This window comes from Crinia signifera, chromosome 9 (genome assembly GCF_055691185.1).
Source record: "Crinia signifera chromosome 9, ASM5569118v1, whole genome shotgun sequence".
In the NCBI taxonomy this organism is placed as follows: Eukaryota; Metazoa; Chordata; class Amphibia; order Anura; family Myobatrachidae; genus Crinia; species Crinia signifera.
The window spans coordinates 146,181,674-146,198,883 of NC_139225.1; the positions used below are offsets into that span (position 1 = coordinate 146,181,674).

The 17,210-nt window shown below is 47.9% G+C and overlaps 1 protein-coding gene across 1 annotated transcript; it reads left to right on the forward strand.

Moving 5' to 3' along the window:
- Nucleotides 1-8,495: 8,495 nt before the first annotated feature.
- LOC146036970 (epidermal differentiation-specific protein-like) lies at nt 8,496-16,800 on the forward strand. The gene is made up of 2 exons (XM_083160797.1): nt 8,496-8,984; nt 16,741-16,800. Exons 1-2 carry the CDS (start codon nt 8,496-8,498, stop codon nt 16,798-16,800), a joined length of 549 nt encoding a protein of 182 aa, XP_083016923.1.
- The last annotated feature ends 410 nt before the right edge of the window (nt 16,801-17,210 follow it).

The window sequence follows — 17,210 nt, forward strand, 5'->3', positions numbered from 1 at the left end:
ATATTGATGGGTCCAGATATTATGAAGATGGCACACCCTACACTGACTATGATGTCACCACAGAGATGGAGGTGGTGATTTCTAGAGCCTTACCAGTACAGCTGTCAGCATAAGCAGCAGAACTTGTGGCCCTCACTAAAGCATTGGAACATGCGAAGAACACAACAGCAAACCTTTATACAGATTCCAGATACAGCTGGGGAGTGACGATGGGCTACGGCTAATCTAGAAAAGCAGAGACTTTTAAAACAGTTACAAGAAAACAGATACAGCACGCTGACCTCATAAAAAAACTTTTCCAAGCATTGATGAAGTCATACAAAGTAACGATCATAAAGGCCCTTATTCTGATTGATGCGGATATTCCCGAATTCTTACGGTGCGGTCCGCACGCCACGCTGTGCTGCCGCGTGCGGCCATCGTCCGTAGAAACGCCCACGTGTCCTCCGCATTCGGACGGGCTCACTCTTTAAGAACAGGGCGTGTTTACGGACGACATACAAACCATGCGTGTGCGGGGGAAACACTCAGATTCTGCACGGTATTACAGAGTATGCACGGGAATACCGCATCCGAACGGATGGCAAGCGGTCCGTCCGCACGGAAGCGGTGTATTTACGCAAAACTACCCACTATTATGTCTATTCTGCAATACATCACATGACCCACTTATTCAATTACCTATCCTCATAAAAAAATGTTTTTTTTTTTATTTTTTAATTGCTTCACAGTGTAATTGTCTGTGAAATGTATTTAAATAAATTTCTTTATTTTACCAAAATTGTGTGGTTTAATTAGTACATGTAGAATACACATGTGTATTGATAGTATTAATATTCAGTGATGTCCATTCTTAGCAGTTTAAAAGTGTGGGACAAGTACAGCATATGTGTGTGTTTAGTAAAGGTTCCTTGAAGCAGCAATGGTTTCAATTAAAGCACTGACAATCGTCCTATTAGTGAGTAATGAGTAAAGGAGTCGATTGTATTGGGTTCAGGTGTTAATGCTTGTAGTCATTAGGCGTTCCGTTCGCCTACCGCAAGACCGAGTGGTTTCCGCAAAGCAATACTTGACTTATGGACACCGCACATTTCTATCGGTTTTGTTCGCGTGCATTCGGAGTGCTATCCGAATGCACGCCCCCCAACATAAGTGTACTCCCCCGTGTCCGCCCATGTTTCCTCCCAGTTTTGCCCACTTTGAAACTACGCCCATGTGTCATTCCGCATGACGCCCATAATACGCCCATATTTCCAGACTGATTGCGGTGCACAGTTTTGTACGGGATTTGGCCGAACAGGTACGGAGTCAATGCATGGCACATGCGCGTTGCGTTCTCCACGCATGCGCAGACGCCGTAAAGACGCTATCCGAAAGTATGCGGAAAAGTACGCATCAATCAGAATAAGGGCCAAAGATACAAGCACACACAGGGAACCAGACCAAAGAAAGCAATCTAGCAGATGCTGAAGCAAAGCAAGCTGCAATGACAAGTCCATAGAAAGAAAGAAGCAGTTACAGTACCAAAGAGCACAGAACTGCAGTATATGCCTGAACTACAAGTCCAAACTGACTACTCCAACATCTGCAAAGCTCAAAAGCTGAAAGATTAAGTTCAACGATGCAGTTTACTAAAATGTTATTAAGGCCCAAGCCTGATAAGGGTCTGAGGCTGTATTTTGTGCCTAGAAGCTATGATAAGTGATAGTAATATGGTTTATGGTAATGATAATGAAGATACCTGATTACGTTTCTGATAAAGCAGAGAAGCCTCAGACATGGGCTGACTCAAATAGTACAGGCCCATTACCAAGTAGCAAAAATTAAAATTAAGAGATTGCTAGGTCTGTTCACTTTCCCCTTTTAATTCAAAATCCATGCATTACCACAGAAAAGGACCTTGGTATGTTTCTGAGTGCTGAAACTCTAAATCAAATGGTCTTTCGGGTCCAAACAGTCCTCCCACATGGGGTACCAAAAAAGGAAACAAATTATACCCAACAATAGTGATATACTGTTTAAACGATAATTATTATCAATTAAAAGGAATATTGTCAGAAAATAGCGCATAGGGAGGGACAGTGAAGTCACCATAGGCACTCCGGATCCTCAGTATGAGGTCCAAATTCACTGTCCAAATGTATTATTATTATGCATAAGAAAAGACAAATAGGATGGTCTACAAAGAATTGCAGACAAAAATAGCATGGGTGGTTAAACAAAACAGGCCCTGATAAGTTCTCCTTCCCTTTGGATGGAATCCACTGCGCTGGTCCCCTTCTGGCCAACCGGTTTCGATAGACTAGCTATCTTTTTCAAGGCATGGGATCCAAGCGTTGGTTAGGAGTCCCATTAACTACTATAGAGTTGATAAATATTAGCATCACTGGGTATCTTTGTAACTCCTCACTAGCTAATAGACTAGGTAGACATTCTGATAAGCAGAATGACCAAAAAGGATTATTTTTATGTCAGTGCCACAGATCAAAATTATTTGTAAATATTCAGATGGTACTGTGCAGCTAAAAAACAGATATGTGTTTGGCTGTACCAAGAGCATGTTATAATTACCAGTCTGATGTAAATTGAAGATACTATAGAGCAGCGGTTCTAAAAAAGTGGGTCCCGACTTTCTCAGCATGGGGTCATAACTCCCTATTGCTGCCCATCAGGCTGATTATTTTTCTAATCTCAGTCAGTGATTCAGGGAGTCTGGAACATCTGTTGAATTGTCTGTTATTCTAGACTCCTCCAGTCACTCTGTGCCTCCACAAATGCTGCCATGCATGTGCTGTCTGCTGACTACACATGTGATGTTATGACCTTCTGCAGTAACTTGCTGGGGTCCAGTCATTATTTTTATTTCCTGATGGGATCCCAGAGAAAGATAGTTTGAGGAGCCCTGCTATAGAGGAACATAGCTAGAGTCAAGGATTTGAAGAAGCAGATTATTAAAGGGAATTCAGGATGGTTAAATTTAGCTTAATCCAGCAACATGAATTACAGGAATTATGGGACATATACTAGGTATAGCGATGTTTGCTTTAAATATTATAGAAATATTGTTACTTGCTTACAGTATGTCACTTTCAATATACTCATGTGTATGTTCTCTGTTTGCCAGAAGAAATGCAAATCGGCAATGACCAGATCGGTTTGGGAAACTCAGGAATGGTGGAGCACAGAAAGCAGAGAATCAGTCTGGCCTGATGGATGTGAGAGAATGGTCATCAGCCCTCTGAGACACGAGCGACAAGTGCAAAATGTTTCAGAGAAATATCCACTATCACTATTAAGTTAGACTGTTTCTTCTGCAGTTAGGAAGATTTTTACTGTATGATGCTCTCACCTATTCTGAGTATTCCTGGTCTAGGTAGTCCAGCTAAAACCATGTATGCAATATGTAGTTTGCGAATGAACATGACATCATGTTTAATTATTGTACAAAATGAGGGAATGATAGAGACCCCCCTGGGGTCTGCATATTCATATAGGTAATAGATAAGAATTATTACAAAACACATATGAGCTAATGAGTTTTACAATAAGTTAAACAATGTGATTTGTAAGCTGATATTTGGCTTTTGCAGCGTTTGCTGAAACATTAGAAGTTACACCCAGGTTTGAGGAAGTACTGTGTTTCCAGACAGTGGTCAAACTGTCTGTGGGTGACCACAGGAGGCAGCTAGAACCAGATTTCTGCCTATGTAAGGCATTAGGTGTTTTCCAGACAAACAGCATTAGGGGGCAGGAATATGGGAGGTCTAGGGTAATCCAGTTTACTGGAAGTCCACTCCTTTGTTACAAAATGGAAGTGCACGTCTGCTACGCAAATCATGTTTGAACCAATATTCTGGTTGAAGCCCAACCCCATTGAGGAGGGTCATAATGAATATGTATGAATTTCCTGTAAGACCTACCCCTGAAGGGAGGTCCATGCTTTTGTTACTGTGTACAAATATGTGTCCGTGCAAATAAACGATAGAATACTTGCAATGATGAACCTGTGTGGTTTCTTATTCTGGTATTCTCCTGATCAGATCAGTAAAGGTAAGGTAAACCAGAGGTGACTGAATATATCGAAGGTAATTATTTCACGTTATTAGGAGTGGGACTCCCACTGCAGACAGACTGCAGCAGGTATTTTGACAGAAAAGAGACTGTACTGCGCTCACCTTACATGTATATCTAAGCCGGCGCTGCTCAACCAAAAGGATGTCCCCAATCCTCTGTGGATAACTTATATATGCTTAGAAGGTAGGCACTGCTACCATCTCAGTTATATGCGTGCTGTGCTCCCCCTATATGTATAGAGATATGTGTTCCAATATCTATGTCAATGTATTGCTCACTACTAGTTGGTTCTGTGCCTCTGAAATGATATATCACCTTGAGGCAATCTATGGGGAAAACATACATTTTAATATTGCACTGGAGGTGAAAAAGTGCACTAAATGTATTAACAATACATATTCACAAATAAATTAAAACCAAAAAAGGGGATATAAGAAAAAAAAGGGGGTGGGGGGCGGGGGGAGGGGGTGGCATGCATGCAATAGTCCAATATATCTCCAGGGGAGTCTCTTTTTGATGTATAAAGTATTGAGCTGTTGTGTGATAATGCCAGGGGGTGTGTTGCAGGGAGCAGGCGTCCCTACTCCCAGCAGTGCACACACCCCTGGCTTACCTTTTGACAGGACTGTTCCCTGCGTCCCACGTAGGTTTGTCAGTCCCTCGCAGATGATGAATGCTGTGCACTCCTCAGTCTGGGGTGCGGTGGCTGGCAGTAAACCTTCTCCGGAGCTACTGTATACAGATTGCCATGCTGACCGACTGCCAGAAGCAACCCACCAGTGGACTACACACACTCGAGGAACACCCCTTCTAAGCGTATATAAAACTGTTGCAGGTGGACTGCTGGCTGCCCGCCGGAAAGATAACTGCACAGCTTTGATCCGACACTGGCTCACGCTGGGGCGCGCCCGCCGTCACGCAGCGCTGATAGCGCAGGAGAAGGAGCTGGAAAGCACATGAAGATATGAGTGACATACAGTCTCTCCCTCCTCCGTGCCGTGGCAGAGTGTAAAAGTGAAGGGAGGGAGACGCAGCGTCCTCATGTCAGGCGGCGCCAGGCAGGGAAGCAAGCAATTCCCTGACATTGTATAGTCCGGGTCAGCAACCCATCCGGACTCCGGACGCCGGTCTCAATTACCGGACTGTCTGGAGTAATCCCGGACGGGTGGTAACCCTAATAACAATGGTCTAGTGCAATTAACAAGGCAAACACAAATAATGATGGGCTCTTCTTTTAATACAGTTTTAAAAAGCAAAAGTCTTTGTTAAAACTTATTGCTGGTATTGCTAATGGCAGGAAGGTGTTGATAAGGGTGGGCACAGCATTTGGGGGTGCCTGTGCACCCCTAACACTCAATGTGCGCACACCTATGCTTATTACATTCCTGTGTATTGTTACACCATTGTTGCTTATTACATCCCTGTGTATTGTTACACCTATACCTTAGTATATTGTTTCGCTGGTATTGTTAATTATATCCTTGTGTATTGTTACACCTGTACTACCCAAGGTACTGTCACCTCCTGGGGCCACGTTTGGCTCTTCAGCCCATTGGGGGATCAGTGGCCCGCTACTATACGTGTTTAGGTAGTCTGTCCTCTTGCTCTTGGTCCGTCTCCACGGTTACGTTGTCCAATCATAACTTCTGCCTGTAACGGAGTCTGGGTGGACTTAATTTGCCCTTACAGCTGGGACGGGTACAGGCGAAGCCTAGTTCTGCACATATCCGCTAGGCCAAGGCATCAGAGTTAGGGAGCGGGCAACTGATACCTCCATAACAACTAGATACTGTGCAGGGCAATAACTAGGTGTGTGCCAGTGGTGCCTTCCCCTTTTGCACTATGGGTACATCATGTGGTCCAGCAGCTGCAGTTATTGATTGGATGTTGGACTGAGAGCTCTGATTGGCTCAAAATCTGGTGCCATATTTGAAAATCAATTCAGGCTCTGCCATTGTGTAAGGGACACTACTGGTGGCATTATGTGTATAAGCAGGAGTACTTGGGGCATTATGCATAGCAAGTCAAGTGTGCAGCATATTGTATAAGGAGAATTACGGTGTGTGGCATATCGTGAAATAGGCAGTACTGTGTGGCAGTACCATTTGTGCCATAATGTGTAATGGGCATTACAGTGTTATTAGTACTGTTATGTTGCCACGTCCCTTCTCCCAGTTCTTGCTGTGGTAGTGGGGCAGTCACAAATTCACTTTCTGGCACAGGGCACCAAAATGTCTAATTATGGCACTGGTGCTATATAATGTGAATAAGATGGTGTACTGTGTGGCGTTATTTGAAATGAGTGTACTATTGTGTTGCCACGTCCCTTCCTTGTGAGACCACACATCTTTTTTTTGTGTGCGCGGTCCCTTTGTAAAGTATGAGAGGGCACAAATGTAAAGTTTGCAGGAACACCCTAGCATCGGCCCTGACCACAAATGTTTTTTCTAATGCATTCCATCCCAGATCGTAGCGCTGTGCTCCACACAGCATTTTACCGCGATTCGACGGCCTGTGGGGTCATAGCAAAGCCGATATAATGCAATTGTAATGTAATATGGCTCCTCCTCCCCAAAGGCCCAAGAATCGCGGTAAAACACAATGGAGGGGTCTAATTATGCCTAGTCACAACACAGAGCAACCACAAATTCTGCTGTTGCTTTGCTGCTTTTCAGGCTCTGAGTCCCAATATTTACAGTAAGTGCAAGTGTGTGTATGAGGCAGCATTTGTATCTACAGATGGCGCCGTTTTCATTCAGCCCAGCAATGCTCCAAGATGGGGACACGCTAGCATCTCACATGCTTGTGTGTCCATTGCCACAAGTGTCAAGCATGCGTGTCTCAGCTATTGGTGCGTCGAGACGGGCAGACATGCCGCATAGTTGGGTTGAATGAAAACGGCTCCAACTGTACTTAAATAAATAAGTATATACTGTATATATAGTGGGGTTTTTTCACCATGTTTAGGGGCAAAGTAATTTGATATAGATAAAGCAGTGCCAATACCCTGGGTCCACGCCTCTACCCTCCAGTGTCCACCCCACCATCTATTACCTTTAGTAAAGTTGTGGCAAGCGAAGGTGATCTAGTCTGATCACTTAGAAAAATCTGAAATCCCCCCATGTGTACGCCCCTTAAGGCTTTAGGAGGGGAGCTCATGAACATGTTCCCCCTCCCTGAGAGGTGCTCTCCCTCCCATTGTTCAGAATTATACATGGGCTGAAAACTTCATATACATATGTTTAATTATATGTATCCAAAGTAATCAGCCCTGTTTCCTGCAGTGTCCGCGGCCGAATTGTTTGGTTCTATGCAACACCCGTGACTAGGTAGAAACACGTGCATCTTTCAGCTTCAAGTTCGCAGGTATACTGATGTAGTAACCCCGCCTACTGTTATGCTGGCCCTGCCCATTTTGATTTGGAGCTGCCCACATGAGGCCACTTCCAGAAATTTCCCAGAGCCACTTTTTGTTCCCAATCCGCCCCTGCCTGGAATGGCTGCCTAAGGTGATCAGTGCACCGTATCCCCACCTGGAATGGCTGCCTAAGGTGATCAGTGCACCGTATCCCCACCTGGAATGGCTGCCTAAGGTGATCAGTGCACCGTATCCCCACCTGGAATGGCTGCCTAAGGTGATCAGTGCACCACATCCCCACCTGGAATGGCTGCCTAAGGTGATCAGTGCACCGTATCCCCACCTGGAATGGCTGCCTAAGGTGATCAGTGCACCATATCCCCACCTGGAATGGCTGCCTAAGGTGATCAGTGCACCACATCCCCACCTGGAATGGCTGCCTAAGGTGATCAGTGCACCGTATCCCCACCTGGAATGGCTGCCTAAGGTGATCAGTGCACCATATCCCCACCTGGAATGGCTGCCTAAGGTGATCAGTGCACCGTATCCCCACCTGGAATGGCTGCCTAAGGTGATCAGTGCACCATATCCACACCTGGAATGGCTGCCTAAGGTGATCAGTGCACCGTATCCCCACCTGGAATGGCTGCCTAAGGTGATCAGTGCACCATATCCCCACCTGGAATGGCTGCCTAAGGTGATCAGTGGTCTGAGTTGATAATTTAAGCAGACAAACTTTCAGATTTGGAGCATTCTCCCTAAGGCTCGGTGTAGTGGGGTTTTATTTCTTCTTTTTTTTAATCAAAAACATCCACATACAGTTTCCTGTGTTAGCTGTGTCACATAATGTTACACAACACTTGGCAGGGACAAGTACAGAGAGCAATTCCAATTTTTACTTATACCTAGCCCCACCTCCAAACCCCCATAGCTCCCTCCCTCCCCCACCACTCACACTTCTTTAGAATTCATGAATCCACAATATATAAACCAGAGCCCTGTACTGAGGACAGAACAACTTTATCAGACACCCTGATACCTACTCTACCAGACCACTGCCAAGATGAGCTCACTGGAGCTGTTTGAAAACAGAGACTTTGGTGGGCGTTCCATTGCTCTGATGGGTGATGTCCCGGACCTGTCAGAAAAAGGCTTTGCTAACACAGCCTCCTCCCTGCGCGTCATTGGGCATGACGCCTGGGTCGTCTATACAGAAAACCACTATGGTGGAGACTTTTACATCTACCAGAATGGAGATTTCAGCAACCTCGCTACTCCTAAAAGCAAGATCTCTTCTGTGAGGATTGTTAAAGGTGGTCTGTATAATCCCCAGATCACTGTATATGTGGATCCTTGCTTCCAAGGCAAGGCAAGGGAAATAAAAGAGGGAAAAAAGTCTGTAACGTTTTATGGACTGGATTACGTCTCATCTAGCAAAGTGCAGTCAGGATGCTGGGTCCTGTATGAGAAGGAAAATTACCAGGGACTGAAGATGATCACCCTGGCAGGAGATGAAGAAGACCAATACATTAACAATTGCTGTACTTATAAGGTGAGATCTCTGGCACCTGCTCACCCCCAAACACCAAGACTAGATTGCTGCTCCTAACCTGTGCACAAAGCTTTGTGGTGACATCAATGATCCACAGTCACCTGCACCTGGCTGATTCCTGCCTGTATATCACATACCCTCTATGAGAGACTGCTCCCACTACCACGTGCACTGTGACCACAGATACACCTGTACAGGAGCCTCAGTGGTTCCCCACACACCAGTGTCAGATACACCTGTACAGGAGCCTCAGTGCCTCCCCACACACCAGTGTCCTGTTTCCCATGCCTCAGAGATGCTGCCTGAGACTGGAACACACCATGCCAGGTACCCCGGCTGCAGATGGACAAGACCAGGAGCAGTGAGGAGAACATGGACATTATACCATCAGTGGTGCTGCTGGTGAGGAAGCTCCGAGTAGTGATGGAGAAGTTTCTGACCTCTTGTATCCCCCCATCCCCAATCTGCTGTCCTATTACCTGTGATATATGATTACATTGTTATACCTGTGCTTATGCTGCTGCAGTAATAAACCCCTCTAAGTGCAGTCACTGTCTTGTCATATATACTGTATGTGTGTCAGTGACATTGTGCTGATGCTGGGAGGGGGGATGTGAGGGTCTGACATACAGAGCGTACTGTATGTGTGTCAGTGACATTGTGCTGATGCTGGGAGGGGGGATGTGAGGGTCTGACATACAGAGCGTACTGTATGTGTATCAGTGACATTGTGGTGATGCTGGGAGGGGGGATGTGAGTGTCTGACATACAGAGCGTACTGTATGTGTGTCAGTGACATTGTGCTTATGCTGGGAGGGGGGATGTGAGTGTCTGATACAGAGCGTACTGTATGTGTGTCAGTGACATTGTGCTGATGCTGGGAGGGGGATGAGAGCATCTGACACACAGAGCGTACTGTATGTGTGTCAGTGACATTGTGCTGATGCTGGGAGGGGGGATGTGAGCATCTGACACACAGAGCGTACTGTATATGTGTCAGTGACATTGTGCTGATGCTGGGAGGGGGGATGTGAGTGTCTGATACAGAGCATACTGTATGTGTGTCAGTGACATTGTGCTGATGCTGGGAGGGGGGATGTGAGGGTCTGACATACAGAGCGTACTGTATGTGTGTCAGTGACATTGTGCTGATGCTGGGAGGGGGGATGTGAGTGTCTGATACAGAGCGTACTGTATGTGTGTCAGTGACATTGTGCTGATGCTGGGAGGGGGGATGTGAGGGTCTGACATACAGAGGATACTGTATGTGTGTCAGTGACATTGTGCTGATGTTGGGAGGGGGGATGTGAGTGTCTGATACAGAGCGTACTGTATGTGTGTCAGTGACATTGTGCTGATGCTGGGAGGGGGATGTGAGGGTCTGATATACAGAACGTACTGTATGTGTGTCAGTGACATTGTGCTGGTGATGCTGGGAGGGGGAATGTGAGGGTCTGACATACAGAGCGTATTGTATGTGTGTCAGTGACATTGTGCTGATGCTGGGAGGGGGGATGTGAGGGTCTGACATACAGAGGATACTGTATGTGTGTCAGTGACATTGTGCTGATGTTGGGAGGGGGGATGTGAGTGTCTGATACAGAGCGTACTGTATGTGTGTCAGTGACATTGTGCTGATGCTGGGAGGGGGATGTGAGGGTCTGATATTCAGAGCGTACTGTATGTGTGTCAGTGACATTGTGCTGATGCTGGGAGGGGGATGTGAGGGTCTGATATACAGAGCGTACTGTATGTGTGTCAGTGACATTGTGCTGATGCTGGGAGGGGGATGTGAGGGTCTGATATACAGAACGTACTGTATGTGTGTCAGTGACATTGTGCTGATGCTGGGAGGGGGAATGTGAGAGTATGACATACAGAGGATACTGTATGTGTGTCAGTGACATTGTGCTGATGCTGGGAGGGGGGATGTGAGGGTCTGACATACAGAGCGTACTGTATGTGTGTCAGTGACATTGTGCTGATGCTGGGAGGGGGGATGTGAGGGTCTGACATACAGAGCATACTGTATGTGTGTCAGTGACATTGTGCTGATGCTGGGAGGAGGGATGTGAGTGTCTGACATACAGAGTGTACTGTATGTGTGTCAGTGACATTGTGCTGATGCTGGGAGGGGGATGTGAGTGTCTGACATACAGAGTGTACTGTATGTGTAAGACTGCAGAAGACAGCTTGTCTGACTGAAAGCAGCATAAACTCACCAGGCTATGGCAGGAATCCTTAGCTTGCACACTGGAGTCGGGCTAGGGGGCTTGGCTTGCTTGATTGGCAGGTGGCTGATTTGCATGTAGATCATTGATAGGCTGGTTTGAAGTCAGAGGCGTAGATTGATGGATAGATGATCCTGCTTCCAGAAAATTCTGCCTCTTTCTTCTGGAATCGTTGGACTGTTGAGTTCTAAGATTTTCAAAGACATTGTAAAGCATTTAATGTGATGTATTCTCTCCGTTTTTCCTTATCTCTGTCCTATTTCTCAGCTTTTCCTTTACTACCTATCCAATTTCTTTTCGATAAAGCTTAATACTTTATCACTGTATTCTTTTCACATCTAAACCCTTCTACTTTATCTTAATATGTCTGGGGTCAGGCCTAAACGGTCGGCGGGACCCCCGCCAGATATGCGGGGCATGGTGAGGCGCCTGCCACGGAGGTTAGGGCCAGGGCCAGGCCACCCAGCAGAGGTGGTGAGCTGGGACTTTCTTTCTCACCTAGGCCGCCCCTTGCCGCACCTCCCGCGGGTTTGCTTATGCGCTCGCTTCAGCTACCCCTCCCCCGGGCGTTGCGGGGTTAATCTGGGGGAGCCAGTACCTGAGCAGGTCCGGGGATGATGGAGGGCGTCTTCTGAACCCCGTGCGGCGGGGACGGAGACCCGGAGCTCAGGCAGCAGAGCCGGAGCGGGCGGACGGGTCTCCCGTCCCCATCCGCGTCATTAGCGGGCGCCGCAGGCATCACGCTGCGGCGCCCGGCAGCAGTGTTTTATGGGATCGCGTGCAGGAGGACGCCGGGGCTTACTCCGGGGCGCCTCCCGCACGCTCTTCTAGACAGGCTGTAGCTAGCGGCGGGCAGCGGGGCAGAAGGTCCCGAGCTGCCCGCCAATCTCATAACTTGGGGGGTGCAGTGCCGATGAGCACTGAGGCCAATGTTGCGGCGGCTACCATTAGAGGGGGCCGCCGCAGGGGTCGTGAGAGGGCAAAGAATGGTGCCACAGGCAAGGGTCGACCTGTTATGCCATCTTGTGGCATAAGGGATGCTATAGGCTGTAGTCAGTCTATGACACCAGGATATGCTAAGTGGAGGTGCTGCTGGTAAAATCAGGCTGCAGCGCCACCTGGTGGCAGAGGAGACAGCAGGCTTATAAGGTACGAATGATTGACAGCATTAGGAGCAAGCTATCCCTAAGGGAAAGGGAATTACTGGGCCTTGACACCATTATGTGGAGTGACCAGTCAAACAGTAATCCACTGGGGAATCACAGTCCAGCGAGTATAGTATATCCAGGGATAGTTCACCAAGCGGTGGTCGACAGACTGAGGTTCAGGTGTCGCGCAATGGTCAGGTGATGGGCTCAGCACCTTACTTGCGGGGCACCGAATTTCAAAATAGCACACCTGGGCAATTCGGCCGTTAATAGCGTCTTCGCGGGTCCTGTCAAGGATAACGCAAATAGGCAGGCGCTGGGATAGAAGGAGATTGGCTAGGGTCGGGGCCCAGTCGGATGTTGCGGTCACAACTCGGGCCGGGGTTCGGCCGAGTAGATCATTATGGATCAGGGGGTCCGACGTCATCAGATCCAGGGAAACGGGCTAAGTCCCCAAAATCCAGGAAAAGTAGGCACAGGCGTAGGGATTATGATTCCTCATTGGCGTACACTTAATCGGAAGGGTGCTTATGTATTATCTGGGCTCCCATGTTAAACGGCCCCATTTTTTCATACCCCTACTATCCAACTACGCATGGAGTTGATTTTATATAGTGTGGTGAGCGCAGCGAGCCACCGTGCCCGAAGCGTGGGGAGCGCAGCGAGCCCCGCGAGGGGACGCGGTCTCATAAGAAAAACGGGTACTCTTTACCTAGAACGGCGCCCATCGCGGTGATCGCGACATCGCGGGCAGCACATAAACGGCCGCGACGCGATGCCCGCGATCACCGCGATTTTCCCATAGGGAACAATGTTAAAAAGCCTAATTGACCGCGATTTTGCATTCAATGCCTCAATGCCCGCGATTTTCCCATAGGAATCAATGTTAAATGGGCTACAGAGCCCAAATAGCCCCAATTAACCCTTAAATGTCCCCCAAATTTTTGTACGCCACCCCACGATCCACGCCAACCCGAAGCGTGGCGAGCGCAGCGAGCCCGCGAGGGGCGGCGGTACGCGTCCTCCGACCTTTTCATGCCCTACTATCCACGTCGGCGTGGAGTTGAGAATAGAATAGTGTGGCGAGCGCAGCGAGCCACCGAGCCCGAAGCGTGGCGAGCGCAGCGAGCCCCGCGAGGGGACGCGGATACCTTCACAGTTATACGCGTCCCCTCGCGGACTTCACAGGTGTCCGTGGCGACGCGGACACCTGTGAAGCCCGCGAAGGGACGCGTTTACCTGTGAAGGTATCCGCGTGCGCTCGCCACGCTTCGGGCTCGGTGGCTCGCTGCGCTCGCCACACTATTCTATTCTCAACTCCACGCCGACGTGGATAGTAGGGCATGAAAAGGTCGGAGGACGCGTACCGCCGCCCCTCGCGGGCTCGCTGCGCTCGCCACGCTTCGGGTTGGCGTGGATCGTGGGGTGGCGTACAAAAATTGGGGGGACATTTAAGGGTTAATTGGGGCTATTTGGGCTCTGTAGCCCATTTAACATTGATTCCTATGGGAAAATCGCGGGCATTGAGGCATTTTACAGTAAAATCGCGGTCAATCAGGCTTTTTAACATTGTTCCCTATGGGAAAATCGCGGTAATCGCGGGTACCCGATTTTGATGTACCCGCGATTTACCCGCGATTACCGCGATTTTTTACCCCCGATCTAGGTAAAGAGTACCGAAAAACGGGAGTCCGGGTGTTACATAAGTACCATCGGAGGATATGTCATCTTCCGATTGGGGCGTGCAGCGTTCAAAGCGGAAGAGACGTAGGGCTTATCGGTCACATAGCGCGGGCTCCTCTAATGTATCGGTGGAATCTGATGCATTACATTACGCAAACACCACTGTGAAGCGGGGTTTGCGGCCTAGGGCTCGGGATAGGATTCGAAAAGGCCGTTATGTAGATAATTTTGCTTTAATAAGCAAAGATAGGTGTGCTCTAATTGGGGCTAGGAAGAAGGGCGCCTCTAATGAGGAAGGTTTTCGAACATATAATAATTGGATAAGGGGCATGCTTATTTTGCGGCCTGTTATCTGGAGAGCCATCCCGATGAGTACATGAACCTGGTGAGATACCAGTTTCTAATACACAAATTATACACCTCGTACATGGGTTTCAGATGGCGTAACTATGACGAGGAATTTAGAAGGAAGTAACATGGCTGGGAGGTATATGATTTTGGTAAAAAGACATAGAACTTTATTTCGAAGTTACTGAATCAGTTACTCCCTTCAAGGCTTCCGAGGGAAAAGGATGGTTTTCGACAATACGGAAATAGGCCTATTAATAATGATAATAGGGGAATAAATAACTAGTCTGGCCACGGAAAATATTTTGCATGTAACAATGGCAATGTAATCTGGGAGATCGGTGTCGTTTTCGGCACCTTTGTCTTGGATGCGGTGGCACGCATGCAAGCAAGGATTGCACAAAGCCACCAACTGGGGACGGGGGTGGGGCTCGATCTAAAGCAAACCCACGGTCTAGCGGCACCTGTTGTTGGATAGAGCCCCAACCCCAATATTGTTGGACAGGGTGTTGACATGGCTGGAACTAACCCAGATCGGGAGACAGCAGAATTTCTGCAGTCTGGGTTTTAGTAGGTTTTCAATTGCCCGTTTCTGGCCCTATTAACACGGGGTCTAGGGGTAATTTGCGTTCTGCCATGGGGCATCCTGATGCAATAAAACTAAAGGTAGAGGCCAAAGTTAGGTTAAGTCGCATGGCCGGCCCGTTCCCCACACCGCCAGTGGAGGGACTGATTTTGTCCCCCGTTGAGGTGGTACCTATAAAGTTCAGGGGAAGTTTAGGCTGATTCAGCAACTCTCATGTCCTAGAGGGACTTCAGTTAATGATGCCATCGCTGATGATTTATGCACAGTTAATTACCTATTATTTGATGACGCTCTGACGATTGTTCGGAGTTTTGGTAATAGTGCCCTCATGTGCAAGTTGGATGTTGAATCAGCTTTTAGACTGTTACCATTGAATAAGGCTGCCTTCACATACATGGGACTTAAATTGGAAGGGGTTTTTTATATAGCTAAATGTTTTCCCATGGGTTGCTCTATATATTGTGCATATTTTGAGCGTTTAGCACTTTCTTGCAATGGTGTTTGCGGGAAGTGAAGAGAGCGTCTAGCATCACTCATTATTTGGATGTCTTTCGTTTGGTAGGTCCTTCAGATTCTGACTTATGCTTCCGGTCGTTAGAATCCGCTCTTAAATTGTTTGGGGATTTCGGAGTTCCTGTAGCGGAGGGAAAAAACCGAAGGCCCTACTACGCGCCTAGTTTACCTAGGGATCGAAATTGATTCCGAGGCCGGTGTATGCAGACTCCCGTTGGATAGGGTGTGTCGTCTACATGACAGGATACTTTATGCAACGGCGGCGGCCAAGTTAGCGCTTAGACAGGCCCAATCTTTATTGGGCCTGTTTAACTTTGCATGTAGAGTGATACCCATGGGTAAAATCTATTGTCATAAACTTCAGAGAACGACTGTGGGCTTACGTAAGCCGCATCATTTCCTTCGCTTGTCTTCAGAAATGAAGAGAGATATGAAGGTGTGGGAATTTTTATTTATTTATTTTTGATTTAATTTTTTTTTTTCTGCCCAATTTTATCGGTATCTGCATATGGCAAGCACCAGCCATTGCAAATGCCGTGTTAGAATTATACACGGACGCAGCGGGTTCCACGGGTGTTGGAGCATTCCATGCGGAGTGTTGGGGCGCGGATGCCTGGTCGGAGCAGTGGGTTCAAGGCGGTTTAGTTAAAAACATGCTGTTGTTGGAGATATTTACAATAGTGGTAACCTTGGAACTTTGGGCCGGGGAATTGAGTAACAGGGAGGTTGTCTTTTGGTGCGACAACCTAGGAGTGGTGCACGCTATTGGTCGCCAAAAGCAACTTCCTTGCCGGTTTTGCGCATTTTAGCTCGGATAGTGATGCTATGCTTGGCAAACAACATTACGTTGCGAGCCAAGCACGCCGGGGTGCTTAATGAGGTAGCAGGTGCACTGTCTCTTTTGAATGGGAGCGTTTTAGGCAGTTTGTGCCTTTCGCCCAGAAGTATGGTGAGCAGTGCCCATCTTTTTTATGGCATGGCACTGGAGGGGTAGAAGAGTTGGCCCTGCGATCCTTGGCACTGGGGACATTCAGGGCGTTTCTGGCCTCATGGCAGCACCGGAATGAATTTGTCCTTGAACACAGGGACGAGGGCAAGAGCACTAAGAAGCTTATTATTGCCTTCGTTTGGAACCTGTACTTGGAGGGAAAATCCTGAAGTTTTGTTGGGCACTCCTTGACAGGTATTTTCATTCTATTTGCGTCTTGGGGGACAGTAGGCATTCCGAAGTCTTTTGTCCTTTCCAGGATGCTGAAGGGGTGGGCCCGAACTCGTCCGGTTTTGCCGGACAGGAGACGGCCAATTGACGCCGGTCTATTGCGTCGAATCTCAAGATCATTTAGAATTATTTGCTCATCGGATTACAAGGTTCAGCTTTTTAGGCTGGCGTTCGCCATGGGATTCCATGGGGCGTTTGGAGTGGGAGAACTGGCGTCCCCAACCATGACGGCAGCATCTCCCATGATATTCCGTAATGTCTATGTGCTCCACAACGGTATATGGTGCGGGATCCAGCACTCCAAGACTGACATAACGGGCAGGGGTCAGTGGGTGCATTTGGGCTGATGTCGGGGCCGCCGGATTTGTCTGGTGGCGGCTGTGGCTTATTTGGATTTATGACCCCAATTGCCAGGTGCCTGGTTAATGCACATTGACGGGTCACCCCTTAATAAAGTTCAGTTTGGTCGGTCTTCGGGCGCTGTATTTTGCATCTGGG